The 22,838-nt window shown below is 39.7% G+C and overlaps 1 protein-coding gene across 4 annotated transcripts in view; it reads right to left on the bottom strand.

The window, feature by feature from the left end:
- Nucleotides 1-22,838, bottom strand: part of trit1 (tRNA isopentenyltransferase 1) — a 41,237-nt gene that overhangs the window by 11,687 nt on the left and 6,712 nt on the right. The window contains exons 2-8 of one of the 4 annotated variants that reach the window (XM_040122739.1): nucleotides 13,774-13,914; nucleotides 10,851-10,949; nucleotides 10,334-10,488; nucleotides 8,833-8,975; nucleotides 8,552-8,663; nucleotides 3,355-3,467; nucleotides 3,130-3,228 (exon numbers count right to left, since the gene is read on the bottom strand). In XM_040122739.1, the coding sequence (XP_039978673.1) occupies nucleotides 3,130-3,228; nucleotides 3,355-3,467; nucleotides 8,552-8,663; nucleotides 8,833-8,975; nucleotides 10,334-10,488; nucleotides 10,851-10,949; nucleotides 13,774-13,914 (862 nt within the window). Of the gene's footprint in view, nucleotides 1-3,129; nucleotides 3,229-3,354; nucleotides 3,468-8,551; nucleotides 8,664-8,832; nucleotides 8,976-10,333; nucleotides 10,492-10,850; nucleotides 10,950-13,773; nucleotides 13,915-22,838 lie in introns of all 4 variants that reach the window. The other 3 variants (XM_040122738.1, XM_040122741.1, XM_040122742.1) reach the window with 3 other exon arrangements.

The following is a 22,838-nucleotide window of genomic DNA, read 5'->3' on the forward strand; positions in this document are numbered from 1 at the left end:
TCTCTAACATAATCGTTTTCGCCCATGTTTCACTGTAGAGCTGTTCGCAGCGCACTGATGCACTCACCCCTTCCTTGCCCTGCTCACTCCATTTCTTTCTCTTTCTCTCCCTCTCTCTCTCTCTCTCTCTCTCTCTCTGTCACACAAAAACACAGTGACAACCGTGCTTTACAGTTGGACTGGCCACCAGGAGAAGTCCGGCCGCGGACCGTCAGGAGCACCCGGAACTACTACTACATCTAACCACTGCAGTATCCTCCCTACGCAGACTTTGTTGCCGTATATACTATGTCAGCTGACTTCCTCCTTTGCTTCCATCACAGTTACAATGGCCACTAGAGGTAACCTAAAAATAAAATGTAACTATGGGTCGTAATAACCTGCTTGTACAAGACGACCTACGGGGTTGTTTTTTACAGGAGAACAGTTTTGTTTACTCACAGTTTGACTCAAAGACAAGTTTTTGAGATTGATTCCAGTGAAATTGTAACTTTTTTGGAAAGCTGTTTTGGGTTTGCAAAGTTTTGCAAAGCTCTCTTTCAAAAAACAAAAACCCAAACAAACAAACAAACAAACAAACAAACAAACAAACAAACAAAAAAACCGGAGCAGTCCATTGAACTTAGCTAAACCTTGTCACAAAACAATGCATCATCATCCAACAAAACAGCATTGGCAAATCAAATATTTGAAAGTGCAGATTTTTAGTGGATTACTTTGTAACATCCATGCAATATTTCTACTGCTTACCTCACATTTGTACAATGAAAGATAAAGTGATCGTTGCCGTGAAATCTTTTCCAGAGAACAAAAATGTATCATTCTAATATCCTAAGCCACTGTCTAATTTTATGGCATCTACAGTAAAATGCCTTCAAACTAGATCTACTACTTCAACTGGACTTCCTGAACTGCATTTATAACTGTATAACTGGGCAGGATAACTGTATAACTGTATATAATTGTTTAACTGGTACCAACAGCAACATGTCGCCATCAATGCCTTGCATTTTTAAAATGCAGGGCTGTTTTTGGTCTGAATGCACACTAAGATCCTGGCTGACAACTGCCAGAGTATCCATTTAAGATCCTAAAGACTCTTGCAGATTCTGCTAACACAGCAAGACTGACTAGCCATTTTTATAGTAGTTGGGGTATTTTGTGAGTTTTCTTATAGACTATGGGATGGAAAGTGTCAGACTTTTAACACTTTAGTGCTGATCATATCTTCTGCCACCTCTACTGTCATCGCTGATGTTGCAGACTGCTGTCAGTCAGCTTAAAAACTTAAAGCACACTTAAAAACCTCAAGTAAGCATAGAATATGGTCCCATGGAAATCCCTGTAGTTACTGCAGTGAACTGTATAGCAGGGACTAAAGTAGCTAAAGGGTTTTTTCAGGGGACTACTTTCTATGTTTACTTATGGTCATACTTAAAGACAAGTGTTTGAGATGATTTGTGTTAAACTGAAGGTTTGGGGAGCTGTAGGAGGCTCATGCTCCTTGACCTGATTGTTGTTGTTCTTGTCAGACTCTTCATTTCCCAAATATCTACAACACAGGTGGTGAGTAAAATGTACTATTATGACAATAGTCAGGAAATGGGCAAAATTCAAAGTATAAAATCCAGGTTGACAAAACATCCGACTTTAGACGTTAAAACTTTTGTAGATCCTGCAGACACAGAAAACTGACATGGACACTTTTACAGTACCATGGGTGACTTTTGAGGAGTGTCAGTACCTACTTTCATAACCGGTTACAGCCAATAAAGACTGAACGGGATACAAAGTGTCAGACCTCTAAAACTTTAAAGAGTTGATTTCATCTTCTGTCACCTGTACAGCTAGACCTGTTGTTCCAGAAAACTGTCTTGCAAATTGTTTGAACTTAAACTTGCTCAGCTGACGTCTAAGCAGAGTATCCATGTGAGGTTACATCAACTGTTCTTAGGAAAACACACACAGCCTAAAACACATGCACAAAAGCACAGACAACTCTAGACAGATTACTGCATATGTAAAAGGGCAGTAACACAGATACACACACACATGTGATGAAGACCATATGGTGTGTGCAGCGGGTAGGCAGGAGGTCAGAAAGAGGGGTATTGAGGTTTAGGGCCTGGCGTGGCCTAAGCCACTTGGGCCTAACAGGATTAGGAGGCTGGGTTACTGCCGGGCATGCTGCTGGTGGGACAGAGAGGCCAGGTTTCCATTTGGGACAGAGAAAAACACAGAGCCTTTATATACATTTTAAAACACATCTGACGTCCATGGGTTGCGACCAGGGTGGGAAATCACCACCTGCCAAACACAGGCTGATTTTGGCTGTGCTGGCTATATTTATCCATTCTGCTGTGCCAGCCACTCTGGCAGGTAACCAACCACTATAGTTCATTTCTATGCATTTGATGTCACATGGGTCTTAGTACTGGAAAAAGGGCCAGCTGCAGGTGTATACCAGGGATGGATCTTGAAACATTATCCATTCAATAACGTCACAGCAGCTCAAGCACGCTGCATAAAATCAAATTCAATTTTGTGCCAGTGAATAAATTAATCTTAAATAAAATCTTAAATAAATTAATCTTAAATAAAAAAATGTCCACAACTGAAATATATAATACTATGAAATCCTTTATATATTTAAGGAAAATTAAATCCGGACATTCTTGTCACAAAAAATCACCTATTAAACGAATGGTTAGACATTTTGGGAAATACACTTCTTTGCTTTCTTGCTAAAAGTTAGATGAGAAGATCAACAAACAACAAATAAAATATTTAAATATTGTCTACAAAAGCCTGCAGTGTTCATATTAATTGAAACATTTTGCCGGAAATCAAGGCATGTAATGATTGTTTTGAGGGTGACATCACTCAAATCCTACAGTGCCCACACAGGAATGCAAACACACACAAACACACTACACTCTGTAAACTTGAACACAATACGGTGTCTGAGAGGCTTATTGTGTGTCTAATGGAGTGCATGGATCACCTCTTGTTAAAGACAGTCCTGATTGCTAAGGAACTGGACTGTGGAGGACAAACACACAGACGCGCACGCACACACACACACACACACATACTTACAAACCCATGAGGTGGATGACGGGTACTCACGTTTAAGGAAGCGGTTACGGACCCATTTATTCTGTTTGCGGGCGTAACGCTTTGTAGCAATCTTTACAGCTTCTATACCTGGACAGAGTTTAAAGGAAGCTGTTATAAATGAAAAGGAGACAGGAGAAAAATCTTCAAATACATTCTTCTGGTTGATCAGTCAACCACTCAGCCAACCAGTGAATCTAAATTCATCTCTGTGACTATGATCAGGTATTTTCTCACCTTTGTCTCGTAGTGTGTCTTTCTCCTGCTGGGTGCTGCTTTCAGGAGCGGTCAGGTAATCATGAAACTCCTTAAAACCAATCGACTGGAAAATCCCATGTTGATAGCTCTGACTGGAGAGGAGAGGAGAGGAGAGGAGGAAATGAAACATTATGCATCAATACAAAAAGTTTCCGACTCCAACTTGACATTTCTAGACACTGGTGGTGACTCATGTCACCTTCTGCTCCTCCTCATCTCCCCTTCCCTCCCTGAACAAATAATGTCTGAGCAGATGTGAGGCCCTTCGGGGGACAAAGTGACAGAATGACATGAAAAAAACTGAATTGTAGTGGCAGAGGGACCCACAGGTGCTAGGACTCAGTAGCCTGACCGGAGCAACATCAGGTTGGGGCCGAAGCCTGCTGGTTACCTCATCAGACAGCGTAGACAGAACATTTCCTTCAATATCAGACCACACCACCCCAATTTGAGCATGGCTGCCTGTTCAAGCCCAAGCTGTACCTTTCTCATTTAGTAATAGCTTCTCCATTGGTATGCATGTTAACTTCAACCTTTTCTGAATTTGGAGCGATTTAAAGAATATCAGAGGTTAGCTGTGGTGCCACTTTTCTTTCTACCAGTGCAAGAAAATGGTTTTTCTATCAGTACAGTTGACTTGACTAATCAAAAATCAAGTCTGCACCTTTTTAATGAAAATACAGTGGCACTAAGGCAAAAAAAAAACTGTGTACAGTATGTGTGATGGACAATACTGTGTACACATAAATGTTAGGGACGTAACGCAAAGCTGCTATATGTGTCTGTTTTTTTAAATAAAAATATCTGTATCTGATTTTATACCGGAGGCCAGAATAGCTCATTAGGCCACGTTGCAGCTGGTCAGTCTACTGGACTGGACGTGCCAGGCTTCAGTGTAAGATCATGACGTAAAATCAAAGCCTGTGAAACATCTGTAAAGCTTTATCCTGCGCTGTAGAACAAATCCTGATGAAAACACGCCGAACATCGAACTACTGAACTTAAAACTACAATATGTACTCCTCCGTTCGTTTAGCCTATAGCCTATTTGTTTACATTCAGGCACATCTTTTCATCATGTAAAGTCCTGCTGATGTAGCTGCTAGCAGTTTCCGCTCACACCGTGCAGACAACAAGCACCTGGATAAGTTCGATACTGAAGAAAAAGTCAGAATCTGATGATTGTGAAGTAAGAAAGAGGACGCTCTATGATTTTTAAAGTGAAGAGTGAGTTAGCAGTGTGTGTTTAATGTCTGTGTTCTGATTCACAGAGTTATGATTTTGAATGTAAGTGGTATGACGTACGTGGCAAATTTTGTCACATGTCAGTTGGGCGGGTATTACTGCAAAAATTCTAATGTTCATATCTTTTTAGAGCGCATCGTCTGTTCATATCCATATGATGTACACATATTCGTTTACATCCCAAAAAAAAACAACAAGTTAAGTTAAGCTGCAATTTTACGGAGCTTATAAGACTGACAAACAAAATAGCAATGTTTTCATTTCCTTAGATAATATCACTGAATTCACCATTGCTCAATGACCTGATCAGTTTATGATAATTCTTAGCTGTTCTGAATTTAATTCCTGTTTTGGCAGGTGAACAAATATGAAGAAAAAACAGGGAAGAGGTACAATCTTACAAAGAGATAAAATTTTTGCAGATGATCTGTATTCTGATAATGTTCAGGTCATTACACTGTGAACTAGAATTTATTTTTTAAACCACTTCTTTGAACTGACTTTGATTTATAAACTTGCTTTTATCTTATCTTTTGTTTGGGGTTTTTATTTTCTCTGGTTTCATTTTTACATAGAAGTCCTTGTTCTTGCTGTCAATTTTGTCTCATTCTGAAAAACTGTAATTCTCTCTTTTTTTAAATATAGTGTAGAACCAAACATTGTAATAATAATAATGACCATGTTTGGCCTATAACTTGTAACTTGTAACAGAAACAAGAGGAAATTACAAAAATAAATCTGACTAGACGGAAAGAGAAATTTGAGAGTAGCGACAGAGCACCGGAAATGTAGAGTCAATGGAGGGAGGAAAAGAAAGACAGAGGAAGAGAGGGAGGGAGGGAGGGAGGGAGGGCAGGAGGGAGGGAGAGATCTGACCTTGATGTCTGGCCACAGCAGCCAGCCGGGGATGGAGACATGAGGGTGAAGGAGAGACAGACAGAGAGTGGGGGTGGGGGGCGAGAGAGAGAGTGAAGTGGGGGTAGTAAAGTGCTTGGGTGATCAGATTGCTGAGAGGGCAATAGTGGCATAGATGGAGGAAAACAGAGAGAGAGAGAGAGAGAAAGAGAGAGGAGGAGGAGGAGGCTGGCTGATGAGGTGGGATGGGGTGATGAAAGAAAGGAGGGACGAAAGAAGGGAACTGGCAGCTTCCTGGGCATCGTTCCACCAATGCATCAACTCACTGCAGCCACACCCTAACACACACATACAATATCAATATCTGCTACCGAAGACACACAAACAGCAGTATCTTTCCACATATCTGTTTCAGCCATTAGTGAAGCTCATCTACATGTTTATACATATTTCATGTTGCACACGAAACTCTTATTTAAATCAGGACTAGTTCTACTGTAAATTTTTGTTGTAAATGCAAAATTTTAACCCAGTATGAATAGATTTAGATTCATATATTTTACATGCCAGGAAAGTAGAAAAAAAAGATCAATATAGACAAATAAAAAAAAGAAAGAAGATAAACCAGATATTACAATTTGATGCCTTTACCTCTTGTATTGCACCATATGGTAAGTAGGTAGCTGCTGTAGCTAAATCTAGAAATGTCCTGAGAATTTGTTCCTGTCAAAGAAAGTACTTGTTGCTAGAAAGTAAAAATAAAGCTTGCTGAATCAATTGGTATGTGTGCTTGTACGTGGAAATGTCAATCATGACATTTCCTATAGTGGCCATGAGTAGTAATTCAGTAGACAATTATAGAGACTCTGTATCCTACAAATTTTCCTCAGGTAATGCATATGTATTGTTTGAACATCGTTTGTCTGTGTTTTCTGTAACATTTCTCCACAGGTCAGAAAATGTCATTATCAATTACAATAAATTCCATTTCTGACCCTTTAACAACAAAAATGCATTCTTGTGTGTGGCCAGTAGGGTTCAATTTGTGGTTACCTTTTCAGTCTTCATTTACTGAGCACCATTAATCCAATCGGTCAGTCATAATAAGTCACAGACCACAGCAAAGTGAAGCAAAAAGTATTCTCTCTCTTTCAGTGACAAGTTTCTTTCTCTTCTTGGCAGCCATGCTAGAAGGACTTTTGTGGTTTTGACGGAAGTGCGCCAACAAATCCAAGCTATAGTGGTTCTGGTGAAAATACAATTATTCCTCACCTTGTATGAATGGATCTGACACATTATTCAGTTTTGAAACCTTCCAGACAGGGCTGATATCAAAAGTTGCAGCCCTCTCTGGAAGTATAAGAGGGGGCTGCCATATTATAACTATAGGAGGTCCGTTATTTGAAAATGAAGCACACTGAGAAATTGTGAAAATGACCATGCGTGTAGACCATAATAATCCAGAGACACCCACACAAAACCCCATTGACAGTACAGGAAACAGTGGATCCATATAGATCAAACAGTAGAGAAACGGTACATTACTGATCATGTACTTACTGTTAAGGGAATGTCAGACACAAGTTGGTAATTGTGAGAAAGACAAAATATCAATCTTGATCATGGTAAAGTTGTCTTCAAATAGCATCCATAGTACTGCATGAAATTTGTTCCAGGGCCACCAGAATGTCCATCCAGTGTGGGATAAACTTCCTGAGGCACTGAGGTAATAACCTCCAATCACCAGACTCCCATGCTAGTGCTAATGTCCTATGGAGGGGCTTTATATCTGCAATTATTAATAATCACTGGACATCCTTAGGAAATATTGGTCCCATCTGATCTAAACTCTCTACAGTGTGGGCTGCATTTAAATCAGCCTCTAGGCCTTTGGAAAACAAGACCATGCAGAACAGAGTGACCAGTCAGACTGGGAAGGAGAAATAAATAACTGGATAGCTGCTTGGCTGAGTTCACTTCACTCCCAATGCCCCGGTAACATAGACAAGAGGAGTTAACGCTGGGTCCAGACTGACAGTTTGCATAAGTAATTGAGATGAGGATAAGAATGTGATCTTGAACTTGGTACATGGACACAGAATGATCACACTACCTTGCAATGCTCATTAGCAATGACTACGGGGCCAAAGGCAAATATCACACACGTTTTGGAGTTGGATTGGATTTTGGTTGATTATGCAGTAAAAAAAGGTTAAAATAAGACTAGGTCAAAAACCAGGTATGTGGCTGGACCTCTGTTTATCTGTTTGCTTCTCTCCTACTATCTCACATATACACTAATTTCAGGCAGCCCAATTCCCAATAAAGCTGCTCTAATGTATGTTTTTCTGTTTCTGTTGTCAGACAATGGAACAAGTTTGAAACAGTGACTGAAACGCAGCTGCATTAAGACTACATGTTAACTAGCAGTCACTATCAAGCCATTTCCAAGCTGATGCTATCCACTGCTAAAAATCCTGATTTTATAAACACGGCATAAAATCGACAAATTCACCATGCACTAGAGTTAAAGACAACAGCTGTCCTGTGATTTCAGCTATATTGACATGAGAAAAGACACATAGAGGTGTGCCTGCAGAGGGAAAGCCCAAACTCTTCTACAGCAAGTAGCTAAGGTTTGTCCAAAAAGTCGCTAGATTTGTTGCTAAGTGCTTTTTTGAAAAAAGGTCGCAAAGGGGGTCTGAGAAGTCGGTAAATCTAGCGACAAAGTTGCTAAGTTGGCAACACTGCCTGTAAACGCCCCCCTGATGACATAATAGAAAATTGATTGCGCCAATTCATTTTGAGAGAGCAACACCCAATGGTGTAACTTTCTCAGTCAGTCAGTCATGGACATTTGTGTTTATAGGGCTGGCTCCGCTGTTGCGGCCCTGCCAAAAAAAGAATTGCTAGAAACAAAAGCCATATGCGACATTTCCCAAGATCCTAAAATCCAAAATCCAATGTTTTTTGCATTAAGAAAAACAAATATTCAAAAGAAAAAAAATAATGAATTTAGAATAAACAGGGTCCAGTTGACTGTTTTTTCAGGAGGGTGGAATGCTCATTTGCTTACCTGTCATCCTGGACTTTCTGCTGATTGTAGCGGACATGGAAGTCTCTGAGCTCCTCTATCAGTCCTGCAGACAACATCTCATCTACACGAGCTTCCAACCGCTTATCTAGAGCTGGAGGGGAACAGAGAGGAACAAATATAACAAGCATTCCAGAAAAATAAGGACAGACACCTTAATGACACCCAAAAGCATATTTCATGTGCTACTGAAGCTCCCAAATGAATATCGGGATTTCTGTTATCTGCACGTATGGAAATGGATGCAAACCTTCCCTCCTTACCCTCAATGTCAGCGTGCAGCCAGAAAATGCAGGGGTCTGGGTACCTCAGTGGCCCCCCCAACCCATTGCCTCCTTCCTGCTCCATCTGCTCCTCAAGCCAGTGACTATGGGGGATGCCCGTCTCCTCATGGATTTGCAGGCTCCTGTAGATAAAAATACAAGCAAAGATGTAAAGGTTAAATAAAACCCTCAGTTGCATTTTCCTCTGGAACATTGTGTAGACTCAACCAAACAAATTATTTTCAGAGGTTTTTTTTAGATGTATATTAATTCTTATGATTTCCAGTATGAATTTACTTCCCAGTCCCTGTATGTCAGGCCTCGGTGGGTAAACTGAGACTAGATGAGTTAACCATCCACTCATCCATTAAATCCTGTGTAAATGAAAACCTCCAACTCCCCTTCTGAGACACAAATCGATAATCTAGTTTGAAAATAGCATTAAATGTTACGGAAAAAGATGATTGCTGCAGCAGACACGACACAAAAGTGTAAAAATAAAAGATGGGAAAAAAGGAAAAAACAAGTGGAAATATAAACCATGATCAACACAAGAGAAAACAACGACTGTATGAAATCACATTCTTCAATCAGTTATCTTTCAGCCAAACTTTTAAGATGTTTATATTTTAATTCAAACCAGATTCTTTAGCCATGGCTGGTTGCACTCTGACGTTATAACGAAAAGATGATTCCTGTCCTCTCCTGTCAACTGGAAGAACAGGGTAACCTAACCTGCTCACACAAAAGACCAGAGTGCACACACTGCTACTCATCAATCTGTGGGTGTTTGTGTGAGTGTGTGTGCATGTGTGTGTGTAAATAGAAACTTTAAGAAAGTTTCCCATTCCACTCACATAAAAATCCTGTAATTCTGACAAAATGTTGCTGAGTTAAAAGTACTTGCATAAAAACATTAGGATTGTTCAAATGTTGACAACTTTTAAAATTAATCCATAAAATACTAAAGAAAACAGTGAGTTATTAGATTTTTTTGGGGGGCATTTGTACTAGGGGATATAACAAAGTTGTTGGAGGCTCTCACTGTTACATAATAGAAGTACACACATAATCTTAACAAACCCGTACATAATTGTGTTATAGAGAAAATTCAAGAACTTCCAAATATTGCTTCTTTTGCGTTTAGCTACATAACTAGCTAGCAAGAGCAGAAAATTTAGCTAGATGCAAAACAGCTAACACAAACAAATAACAGTGGAGCAGGATAGGCTCGTTATTTACATCTAAGGCTAAGGATAGCTAAAAATGGTTAAGCGTGTTTCATTTAGCTAACTCTTCCTACACAACCTTGTCCTGTTTTAATATATGTTAGTTTTGATAAATAATGTAAAACTGACCATTTACGAAAGGAAGTGAAACTAAAATAGTGTAATGGGTGTAATATGTGATTTCTCTAGAAATACATGTCACAAAAACTGAAATTTGTTCCTAGATATTCTGTGTAACATTTACACCAATGAGATATTACCAGATGTATCACCTTGCAATCTTGCGTTTGTCATTGGGGTGCAACATGGCAGCCATTTTGGGGTCCACCTCTGCCAGTCGTTTGTGTAACTCAGCTCCTCCCAGTTTTTCCAGCTCCAATTTCCTGTTTGGAGCCCCATCTCCTCCATCCCCTGACTCTTCGTTCTCCTGCTGTCAGAGATATTTCATTTAAAGTTACAGAGTTGACCAAAGCTGCCCTCAAATGCTGATCTTAAACCCCTGCTTCCAAATCCTTAATACACAATTATGTCTTGTTAAAACAGTGCTTTGGGTCAGAAAATAACGTGCATAGAAATGGAAATAAAAAAAAGACAAAAACAGAAAATGTACCAAGTCACATCTTGGCAACTGGGGAATTCAATCACAGTAACTTTTTCCTTACAATATCCCTGAGCAGTGAAAGCAGCAGATATTGTGTTGTAATTTGGTGGCCTAATGAGCTAAATAATGTCAGAGAAGCACAGAGGAAAAAGGGAAGTGTATTTTTGTTGTACTGTTATGGCACTCACCCCTGTATCCAGCAGGACTTTCCATAGCAGAGACTCAATGTAATAATTTGTTCCTCCAACAACGATTGGAAGTTGGTTTCTGCTGTGCATGTCATCTATGTTGAGTGCGTTAAGGATGAAACTGATGTGCACACATTTTATGTACATGAACGCACAATAATTAAAACCATTTTAAAATTACCTGTTGAGTTTATTTAGTGACATTCAAACCTTATTGGCATAAAATCAGCCACTCTGAGAGGCCGACATGATTATTAAATTACATTTAACGATTTGTTAAATTGCATACAACTCCTTGGGTTACTCGTGTTGACTGCTTTCAAAGAAGCTTGTTTAATTTTTTTATATTATGTGCACATACAATAAAACAGTGAGAATGCTGACGAGACAGATAATTGAGTTTTCTGCCTCTTTGTTTGTTCCTACTTGAAAGTAAGTGTTCAAATAATAGCAAACATTCAAGTGAACAGACAAAAAGAATGAACCACTTCTGCAAACTAAAGCTCCCAAGAATATAAATACAAAAAAGCCAGACCTCAATGTAGCATTGGGTTGCCTGTCTAATCTTTAGTGGGAATATTGTTTCAGAATATTTACCTTGAAAAACAATGTAAAGAATCAGAAAATTGAATAATAACTCATGACAGAATTGCTGCAAAGCAGTGTACAGGGATAAAATAAAAGAAAATGCAGAAAATGCAGAAAATCTCAACGAGCTGGAGCCTTATTTTAGTGATTCCAGGCATTAAGATAGTACTTGGCACATATCACATCTTTGTGAACATCTTTGTGAACCATTGAGGAGACTGTACTCTAATGAACACATGAAACAACTGTAAATGCTATATTTACATCACATTTTTACACAATTTTTCACCATCTGAAGAACAAGCAGAGAACTAGCGCCTCAAATTGTTTATCTTAATGCACTCAACTCCTTATATTAGCGTAACTGTAATGGATGAAAACACATTAAATATCAATTTCTTTTGCCAATTTTCTGGAAATCTGATTCAAAATTGCGCTAAATTTGAATGGATACTTGACTTATGTCTATAAGTTGAGAGTTTTCACCTCAAAGCTTCTCATATTGTGTCATGTGAATAATTTTTCCAGGCATAAGACGTAAAACTATCCAAAAGTTTCAAAAACAACGCAGAGATTAGAGGTGAGTTCAAACAATGAATACAAACTTTGTGCAGTAGAACTTTGTTTTTTTTGTTATTTCCTATCCCATTAATCATCTTGTGACCCACTAGAGGGGTCCTGAACCCAAGGGTGGGAATCACTGCTCAACTGAATATGCTTGGATTCTGAAAAGGTGGTAAGAGAATCCATGCGATATGAATACTTCAGCTTGCGCTATCGGAAAACTTTTCTCTATATTCTAAAATTGAGAAAAATTGAGAAATTAATTGAGAAAAATAATTGGCAGATTAAGCAATAATTTAAATAACTGTTAGCGGCAACCCAAGAGTCGATACTGGTCTTTTTATAAACTCAGTATCAGCCACACAGTTCGGTTCATCTCTAAAATTAACACATAATATCAATACTGTCAGACAGACGGAGCCTACGTGCCACGCCTTTTTCCTCTCTCTTTTTCTGTCACATCTTCTGTCATATTGGACCTCTCCTTCTCTTCTCTCTCTTCTTCCCTCCTTCTAGTCGTTCACCTTCTCTACACAGGCATAATTAAATAACCACTCAAACAAGATAAAGGCCCATCAGCCATCGTCATCCCCCCCCCTCTCTCACTGGAAAGAGAGGGCGGTGGAAAGAATGAGGATCGCTAAAAAGCGGTGAGGAAAACTGAGGGAGGGAAAACAGAAAGCAGGCTAAAAGATTGAGAGCAACAAAAGAGGGACAGAGGAGGGGTTCAGGAGGGAGTTTACATGATAGACATGTTGAGTGAAGGATTGATAGCTGATGATGTGTCCTGCGTCTTTGAACTTCACAAGCTTGTTCAGCCCTCCTCTGCTATTACACACACACCCTGATGGTCTCTCTTCCTTGCTTTACAGTTTAAAATCCTCCACACCGCTTGTATCCCCTTAATCTATATTCATCTCTTTCCATTTCTCCCTCTTCCCATCAGTAGGCTCGCACTGCACTGAGCCTATTCTTGGAGCTACCGCATCCCCTCGCCGCACTGGTGAGAGTCTGTGTGTCGATGTGTGTGTGTGTATGTGTGTGTCAGAGAGAGAGAGAGAGAGAGACAGAGGAGTGTGTGTGCATGCCATCCTGATCTATTTATACCATCTCTAGTTATCGCCTCCTCTCTCCACATCAGCGTGACGGCCGGCCTCTGCAGGAGGGTGTGACTGTCCAAAGTTTGTGTGTGTGTGTGTGTTTTGAAACCATCACTGTGAGGACATTTCAGCATTGAGAGGACATTTTGGCCTGTCCTCACAACTTTAAATGGCTAAAGGCTCAGTTTTCGGGTTCAGGTAAGAATCAGGTTTAGGTGAGGGTTGGTGTTGGGGTTAGGCCCTCAGTTGCGATGGTTGAGGTTATGGTAGGCTAGGCAATGCATTATGTCAATGAGTGTCCTCCCAACTATAGAAGGACCAATATTTGTGTGCGCGTGTGGACACATAACAGACACAGACTCCTCTATAAATATCGTCTCTACTGTTCTCTCTCTTCTCATTTTCAGTGCAACATCTGCGGTGAGACACGCTGACAAAATGAGGACATTGCAGATCTCCTACACACACACACACACACACACACACACACACACACACACACACACACACACCTGCCAACCAATTAGTAAGAGTCAAATTGACTGAATTCTTTCCTGCAGTTACCACTTATCAACACGAGGGTGAAGATGTGAAAGGGATGATAACGGGTGGAAAGAGGTGTTATAGAAAATATTGTTCCTCCGCTCTCTTGTGTTTCCATGAAAGGATATTAGAGCCAGGGCTTTGTTCCTGAAGTCCACCACCGTGTAGCTGCTAACTAGCGGGTCCACAAAGCTGATCATGTGATGTCTGCACTGGGAGAGCTCCTCAGCGGTCACCTTATTGGTGATGATGTCAAGACCCTGGTACACCTGAAGGAGACAAAAGGAACACTTTAACGGGGGCAAAAGGCAAATGATCAGAGCAGAAGCAAATCATAAAAACAGAGTAAAATAAGAACCATCAGAAGAAATAAATGCTTTACAGGCAGGCAAAAATAGCAAATGGTTGCACAAATGCTCCAAAGTCTACAATAATATGCTCTACGAGTGGGAGTTTACTGGAAGTTCTTTGTCCTAGAAAGCATGAAATCCTGGTTAACACTGTAAAATGTAGCTTCCATAAAACAAATAGGTCAGGAAATTGAAATCTACGCTAGTGGTAGGGTGTGTGTCAGTGTGTGTGATTGTGTGTATTTGTCAATGTAAGAAACTGGAAGCAGGGCTGTTTTGGAGGAAGGAATGAGGAGCACTGTCTGTCGTCCACATGAAAAGACTCTGACCTGCCAATTATTTGGCAGGTCAGAGTATTATTTCACATTTTACATCACCCAGTGACAGGGCTCCCGCATGGAATGTGCCAGCTGGGTGTCATACAGTAGTCTGCCGTGATTTTCACTCTCATACACACACAAAGTCAAGCGTGTTAAAGGGATATTTCAGGAGGCAGAGCACTTTCTAACTGGGCTTTTCTCTCTAAAGGCCTTTTTCATCATTTTTAACTAATAAGTGTTGTTCTATTTTGTTCCATTGTCCTTGTTTATTTTGAAAATCCAACATTAATAAGGTTTCTTTTATAGATGACGTTCCCCTCGTATGTTTTCTTGATAACAGCGTAAGCAAAGCTTGGATTCTCATTTGCTGTAGAGGTGCGTTGAAGCTGTGTTTAGTTATGCCATGAAGACACAGAACACTGAGGATTTCTGACAACTGGATCAACATGTGAAGTGACTCGCTACATTTAGGTTTTAGTAGAGTTGTACGTCCTACATAATGAAGGACTCGCTGTGGTTTGAAAGGTTCTTTCTCTGCTCTTCTTTTGGGAGCTGTCAGGGCTGCAGTGTAGTTAATCAGATTTTTTGGGGTTTTTTTTACCTAATAAGGTTTATATTTTCATTACATCTGAACTGTCCATTTGAAAACCCTAAAAATTTCCCTATACCACTGAGTTACAGTTAAAGGTTTTTCATGAATCCAATTAAATAATATGCATTCCCTAGCCCAAAAAACACGATGCTGTTTTTAGGTGGTAGCCCTCATAGAACCTTGTGCGCAGCTTTACAAATTCTGTGTTTTAATAATGTACTAATCTCTTTAGTTATGCATGACCAAAACATAGATATTCTCGGATAATTGTAAAAGCAATGTATCAGTTTTAATTTGAAAGAAATGAAAGGAAAAAAGAAGATTTCAGATATCATGATCTGGTTGCAGATCACTAACTGCAGTTTAGGAGAATCTACAACCTGTAATCGTACAAATTGTATATGCCCTTTCAGCATGAGCTGCATAATGGCTTCAGATCACAGTTACTCATTGCTCAAAACAGCACAGGTTTAGAGCCTCATCTTCCATCATGCTTGGTCAGTCACCTGTCGATGTGGCTACGATACATACCAGCAACTGACTGAGATTGGTAAAAGTTACTACTTTATACAACACAACAAAAACGCAAGAGGAAATGTATGGCAGTGCTGGTCCAGCCGTCAGTTGATGGGTTCAAAGTACTTTGATGTAGTTGGGTAATGTAAATGAATTCTACACCATGCTAGTGCAAGCAATATTTTGACAGTAAAGAAACAGAGGTTAAACTTTGAACTGAAAAACTTAGGTTGCAGATGGCAAAATATAAACATCTCCCTTCGTTCATCATATAAATACACCTCTACAGCCCTGTCTTCTGCTTAGCATCTGTGTGTAGTCTACCATCAACCATTCAAAGTACGTGTGTGTGGCTCAGAAAGTCAACCAGCCAGAAGAAAATTTATGAAACCCTCCTGAGTCAAAAAATTCCCAAACACTTTGGTGGGCTGAAACTTCTGGTTGGATTCAGCCTTGATTTGGGAAAAGGTCTTGGTGAAGCGCTTTATTGTTCAATAATTCAGAGTAGGAAAACAGAGCCTTTAATCATAAGCACTCAGCTGGCTATTGGGACTGACGCACATTCCCAAATGAACACACAAGTATTAATTTTGAAGCATGAAAGAATGAATGAATGACGTCACTCTTGACTTAAATCGTGGGCTGATTTTACCCTCTTTGAAAAAGACGAAAATTTCAAAACAAACAATGCTCAATACTTCTCAAGCTCAGACATTTTCCTCGGCTGGGACATGGTGGTGTAAGTTTGGAAAGATGAGAAAGGACAGGTTCAAAAACACAGTTTCTTTTCTTTTTAGAGATGCCAATATTAAAGGGTTATGATACAAAATCATATCTACCTGCAACCTAGAAGTGTCATTGGTGTGATAAGGAACTGTAAGAAGGCACAGCAGGCCTGTCAAACTTTGGAAATCTCCATATGTCAAAAGTGTGTGCATGGGGCTGTTGACTCGGCATTTAAAGAGGACGAAAGATGGCATCCTTTCTTCAGCCTTTCAAAAAGCATAAATCAAAGAGAAAAACAGTAAAGAACTGATTAAAACAATGTGTTTATCTGCTCTAACGTAAGCTACATTGTTAGCATGCCCAGCTAACTAGCTAGGCTAGCTTAAGCATAGTCTTTTTGCACTCTATCATGTGCAGTATATAGCCATCAAGAATTCATGACCCTTTTCAGAGTTCATGTTATTGAAGTTTTAAAACACTTCGGTTGGAAACATTACAAAGTTAACTGGAGCCAACATTTTCAACAAATTCAAGGAGTTAACTAATAGCTAGATAATTGAGCTAATGTTAGTTGGCAACAGCTGAAAGTTCAGTAAAATTGATGGTTGCCAGCTACAATGAGAAACCTGCTTTTGTGCGACCCGAGTTTATTACACCAAAGTTATCACACTTTGATTTTCATTTTTCTTCCTTCTTAGTTTCATTTGCACTTTCTGATTGAATTTAGTTTCAGTACTTTGGTTTTAGGTTTTTTTAAATATCTTTTTTTTCCAATAGATATTCTTTTGTGCCAGACAGTGGCAAGACATTGTTTTTTTTTTTTTTTTAAATGTCTTTTTTAGATGTCTGTTTGGGTCTTGAATAAGGCAGGACATGTAAACGAGAACCAGACATCACAATGTTATTTTGTCCCCATTTTGTTTTTCAGTTCAGGAAGCAATTTTTTGGTTGAAGGCCTGCCCACACCCTCTTGTATATCCACTAACTTTGTTATAAAGCATTTTCATCTAAATCTTATATTTCAAGGCAACAACATTACAGACTGTTTAACCCATAATACACGCATTGGGTAATCAATACAATTGTGCACAGGTTATTGGCTGCATCCCTGGTGACAGTGTGTGTGGGTTGCGTGTGTTTCAGCAAATGTTCTTCAGCACCATTGCAAGCCAAAAGTGGGGTGCAGGGCAGGGCAGAAAAACCCAGGCTGATAAATTATTCACAGCTTCTCTGCACGACACCACTGTCAGCCAAGGGAGGGTAGGATGCACGGATGGATGGACAGATGGATAGATGATGGAGATGAATGAATGAATGAAGGTGAGGGATTGAAGCGGTTTTTGGAAAGAACAACAACGTTGGAGAGGATGAGAGAGAAAAGGAGATAAACAGACAGAAGTGGAGACAGAAGACCGCTGTGTACTTGTTACAGAGAACAGGATGCTCACTGACAAATTTGCACACATTACCCACCACCACCCCTCCTCCTCTGTCTTCACTGCTCTCTCTCTCTCTCTCTCTCTCTCTCGCACGCACGCACGCACGCACGCACACACGCAGATTGTACAGAGAGAAGACAGGATGACAGGATGATAGGTAGCAGAGGGGTGGCAGAATGATGGCGAGAGAAAGCCAGACAGAGATGCTCAGAGAGATAGACTGGCATCAGTTTGTTGTTTGTGTGTGACTGAGTGTTTGTGTGTTTGCAGGTTTGCAGAACAGACAGAGGTACTGAGAGAGAGAGACACTTACTGAGTAAGGGTCATGTGTCTCTCATTTTGAGCCACACACCTCCCACATTAACACAGTTTTGTTCCCCACATGGTGAAAAGACAAAGGCTCCCTTTATAACATAAACTCTCAACTTTTTAGAAATTGACAAAACATGCTCACCACATGGCCCATTTAGCAGCTGTCCTAGAGCTTTCAATCCTATAATATGATCTTCATCAAAAGATGGAGATGCCCAGGCGTCATGGAATTGTAAACATTAACATTTCCATTTTTCTGAGCACTTCAAGCACTTCTCCTCTATGTCGGCTTAAAAATGTTGATTTCATGACAACTGGGCAAACTCCAACTGCCGATGAGGATATGACGTGATATGACTGAAAGCTACGGAACAGCTACTAAATGGACCCTATGGTGAGATTTTGTCAACTACTGCTTCTAAGGACAACAACAAACGTTAGTGCTACTATCATCCGTGTAGATTTAAAGTATTTTGCACCAAAAATTATTCTTACAACTTTTATTTTGCTGGTTTTATCCTGTTATCTCTTGTTTTTTGTCACTCTCCTTTTACAAATTCATCCTGTCTCCCACACTTTGGCTAACAGCCCCCAGTTCTCCTGAATCTTGCCATTCTTTCGCTCGAGCAGTAGTAAGAGTTTCCTTCTCTTCCATCTGTCCTCCACCTCCTCACGATCCTTCTCAAATTGTCCATTCTTACCTGCCACTGAGAGTACACAGCTAATCATTATGTAACCACTCCTTAATGTACATTTATGTGTTCTTGTGTGAGAGAGTTGCATAAACAGATAGCGATGATTTTAATTTTGCCTTAATGAGGACAAGGAGGCCTGAAAGTACAAGCAGGCAGACGAAAACAAGACTGCAATTCAGAAAAATTAAAACAGCCGTTTTGGTGGAAGATATGAACAGAAAAAATGCTTCTAGGGGAAGCTGCAAATGAGAGAGAAAATGAGAAAGAAATTAAGACTTCCAGTGGAGGTGGCTGAAATGAGCTTCAAATTGCAATGATGTTCCAGCTCAGTCATAAAGGAATCAAAGATAAAAATCAGCATAGCTAATCGTGTTTACACATGTCTTCTGGAGGAAACTGAAATAAGATGTCGCAATAAAAATAGGAGGTTGGGGAAGTAACTGTCAAGCATTTTTTTAAGTGAGCATCCAAAATGATGCAAAAAATAATATGTGAAATTTTTGTATCAGTCGGGCTGGTTTGGAAGGTATAGAGTACTGTTATGGAGCCGAAAATATGACAAAAAGCGGAGGAAGAATTAATTAGTGCCGAGCAAGTTGTTTGGTTGCAACTAATGCTGGTCATATTTCATGCCATCTGAAGACCCAACGAGGAAATGCACTTTGCAATTTTCTATTAATGAGCAGTGTGTTCATGGAAATGCCAGCATGTGTCACATTTCTAGGAGGTGGACTGATATTTTACAGCCACCTCTAAACTGCAAAGAGATGAAACAACTAATCAGTCTGATAATCCAAGCGGTGTGTGATTTTTTCCCACAAATGTTCCAGTCTTTAGGTGTTGTGTCTTTTCTTTATCAATGAAGAAAAAACTCAGACATGTAAGGGGTGTTTTCAGGGAAGTTGCTGAGGAAATGTTTCAACAATTTCTGCTCAAGGCATTCAGCTTATTCTGACTGCAAACGTCACAATTCACATTAATATACTTCATTATATATATATATATATATATATATATATATATATATATATATTATATATATACACACACACATATATACATATACACCCAGCTAATGTGGGTTCAACTCTTTCCTGTCTAGCTTTTAAATGGATGTGAATGGATGTGACGGAGTGGCTTGTGTGCGAGTAAGAGAGGAATGTCTGTGTGTTAGTGTGTGAGTGAGACAATGAGCTCAGTGTTCGAGCTCTGCAGAGCCTGCAGCCGGCCTGCCTGGCCAACCTTACGCCCTGCACGAGACAGCTGTTCCTCTGCCACATAAATGGGGGGGGATATGGCCAAAAGAAAGAAAGAAAGAAAGAAAGCAAGAGACATAGAGGAGTGAGGAAAAAAGAAAGACAGAGAGAACAAACACTCATTGAGACATAAAATAAGATTCAGAGAAAGCCAAAAAAGGAAAAAGGGAGATGAAGGAGACCTTTCAGTGTAGTGTTAGACCCATTTAACAGTTTGTGAGTATCCATATTTCATTGATGTAAAATGTTAGTCTGCGATTATAACTACCGCAAAAATATCTGTAAAATATGTGAAATATTGCTAATTTTCTCTGCATTTTTTGTTGGATTTTCTGAAATTTCTCTTGTATAATTGATCTCTCTGCCAAGGGGGATATGTAATCACCCGTGTCTGTTTGTTTGTTTGCCTAATTACACAAAAAGTGCTGAACCAATTTGCACTGAACTTGGTGGAGGGATTGGGCATGAGCCAGGGAAGAACCCGTTCCATTTTGAGGTTGTATTGGATCATTTACTATGAATTTGAATTTTTTTCCTATTAAGTCTGGTGTATGGTGTTTGACATTGGCCTAGGCGGAGGTCTGTGCTTTACTAAGCACAGTTTCTAGTTTAGGAATGCACCAATCTGATTTATTGGATTGGTATCAGCCCCGATACTGAACATAATTAAGTGGATTTGTTATCAACCAGACATCTCTGGTCCACATACAGTTTGCGAGCCAATGATGGCTAACACTCCTATCGATACTATGCCACTCCCTGCATGTGCTACACAATAAATGCATTTTAATGTGAAAGCGCGGGTAGGCCTTTACCGCCAAATGGAAAGTTCTCCCAATGATTTGGAGTTAGCTGATGTCAACTTATGTAAGTTTCATGGAAACTTGGAGTTTTCCACATTTTAGAAAAATGGCCCATTTAAAACTGCAGGTACAAATACATTTTATTACATGATTAACAAACCTTGATAGCAGCTCAGAGATCAAGGACTAACATTGCATCTAATTAACAATGAAGTTTTAGTAACTGCCACTTGCATTTAGCTCACTAAAAAGTTACTCAATGGAGCTTTTCGGACATTAGGTTTTAACATATTGATACTGACTTTACATCTAATTAAGAATAAACATTTAGCAACTTAAGTTGAAAAAAAAAAAACACTAAAGAAGAGTTTAATGGTTTTAATTGTTTCAAGCATTTGAGGAAGGGAGATGCAGTGAAGCCTTTGCTACCTTCCTTGTCTATACACACTAGCCAGCTGGAAACATGCTAGTGTTAATTAAAATAGCTCCCTGAACTTCTATTTTCTCTGTACTGTGCTGTTTACTCCCCATTTTTTTCTCGGGATTATACATGATTTTGTTCAATTAAGTTTTACTGAAGAGAGAAAAAAGCTCTTCAAGCTAATAAGATTGCTAACTTGTTGCAAACTGTCAGTTACCAAGTGGTTTATCTTAGATGCTAACAGAACAATAAGTTCACACAATTTATTCAGTTGACAAATTTGTACCATCAACTCCTGCTTCATAATGTCTGCCAACCATTCCTCTTTTGTGCAGCAGTTTATACTTTGACAGAGAAGGGTTATATAAATAAACTACGATAACTTCTTCCATGTTGGACTCTCTGACTTTTCCTTCACAGTTTAACACTGTCAAGCTAGCTGACAGTTGGTCTACAATTTAACCAAAGTTCCCCAAAGTTAAACTGAAAAAAGTGAAAAATTTGCCGTCATGAGTGAATCCACCATCGTGACCATTTTAAATGCTGGTGTTACCAGGGCTTCAGACATGTTCAACGTGATGGTGTGTCTCTCGTTATGACTAACATGTAGTTTTATAAACCTTAGACTATAACTACAATTTGCACAAGCCTAAAACGATGTTGGTGTATGAAAACCCCCTTTCCCAAAGACAGGTTTAGAAATTTTAACATTTGAAGGGAAAAAATAAATTAAAAAAACATCATCGACATTGGATCAGTACCGAGTATCAGCCAATAGCCAGAGTTAAAAAAAAGTTAAAGTTAAAAAAAATTCACTGCCATAAAATGCCAAATGTTGACATCTTTTTTAATCAAAAAAAATGGCTGGGTCAGTTGTAATTGGTCAACCCTGGTCCAAGGAGGAAGACATTACAATTCGTCCTTACTCTGACCCCTAGACACGGCCCTACAGACAAACTGTGAGCTGGCTCTACATTTATATCCTTCTCTCTCAATCCCTTCCTCTGTTATACTTACAACAGAAAACCTATCTGCTTTTTTCTCTGTTTTTTACTTCCCCCTCAAGGCACCATCCTTCAACAATTTATCCCTCCATCCTCCTCTCTTCTCTCTGTCTCTCTGTGGGGAATGGCCCAGTAATGCCAGACTAATAAATCATTCATGGTATGCCCCCCAACCCCCTTCCCTACCCCCTCCTCTTTCTCCTCCTCCTCCTCCATCCTGCCATCCTCCTCTCCCTCACTGCCTTACTGTAGCGGTGATCGCATCAGCACACCCGCAGACAGCAACTTACACACACACAGACACGCACACAAACACACGCACATGCGCACACATTCACGTGCACGCACGCACGCACGCACTCACACACACACACAAAAACACACACAAGCACACAACAAAAATATGAGTAAATCAGCTCTCTTTTTTGGCTTGAATCTACACAGGGTTAGATTACTTGAAAAGATGCATCATAAATCGGAGGTGGGAGGCATCAGCATCGCCTCAGTTACAATACAAACAGATACGTCAAAGCCCAGACAGGTCATAGCCACACCAGACAGATAGAGAGAGACAGTGGTAGGGGATGAGAGAGAGAAAGAGAGATATGCATAGACAGAGAGAGAGAGAGGAGGAGGGATGACTCCGAGCGAATTAGTGGGATAGAACACATAGCTGCACAGTTTTCGAGTGTAGGATGTGTTTAATACGTAGATAAGCAGTTTTTGTTGGTGTATGTGTGTGTGTGTAGCAACCTCTGG

Source organism: Xiphias gladius, chromosome 24 (assembly GCF_016859285.1).
Source record: "Xiphias gladius isolate SHS-SW01 ecotype Sanya breed wild chromosome 24, ASM1685928v1, whole genome shotgun sequence".
NCBI lineage: Eukaryota > Metazoa > Chordata > Actinopteri > Istiophoriformes > Xiphiidae > Xiphias > Xiphias gladius.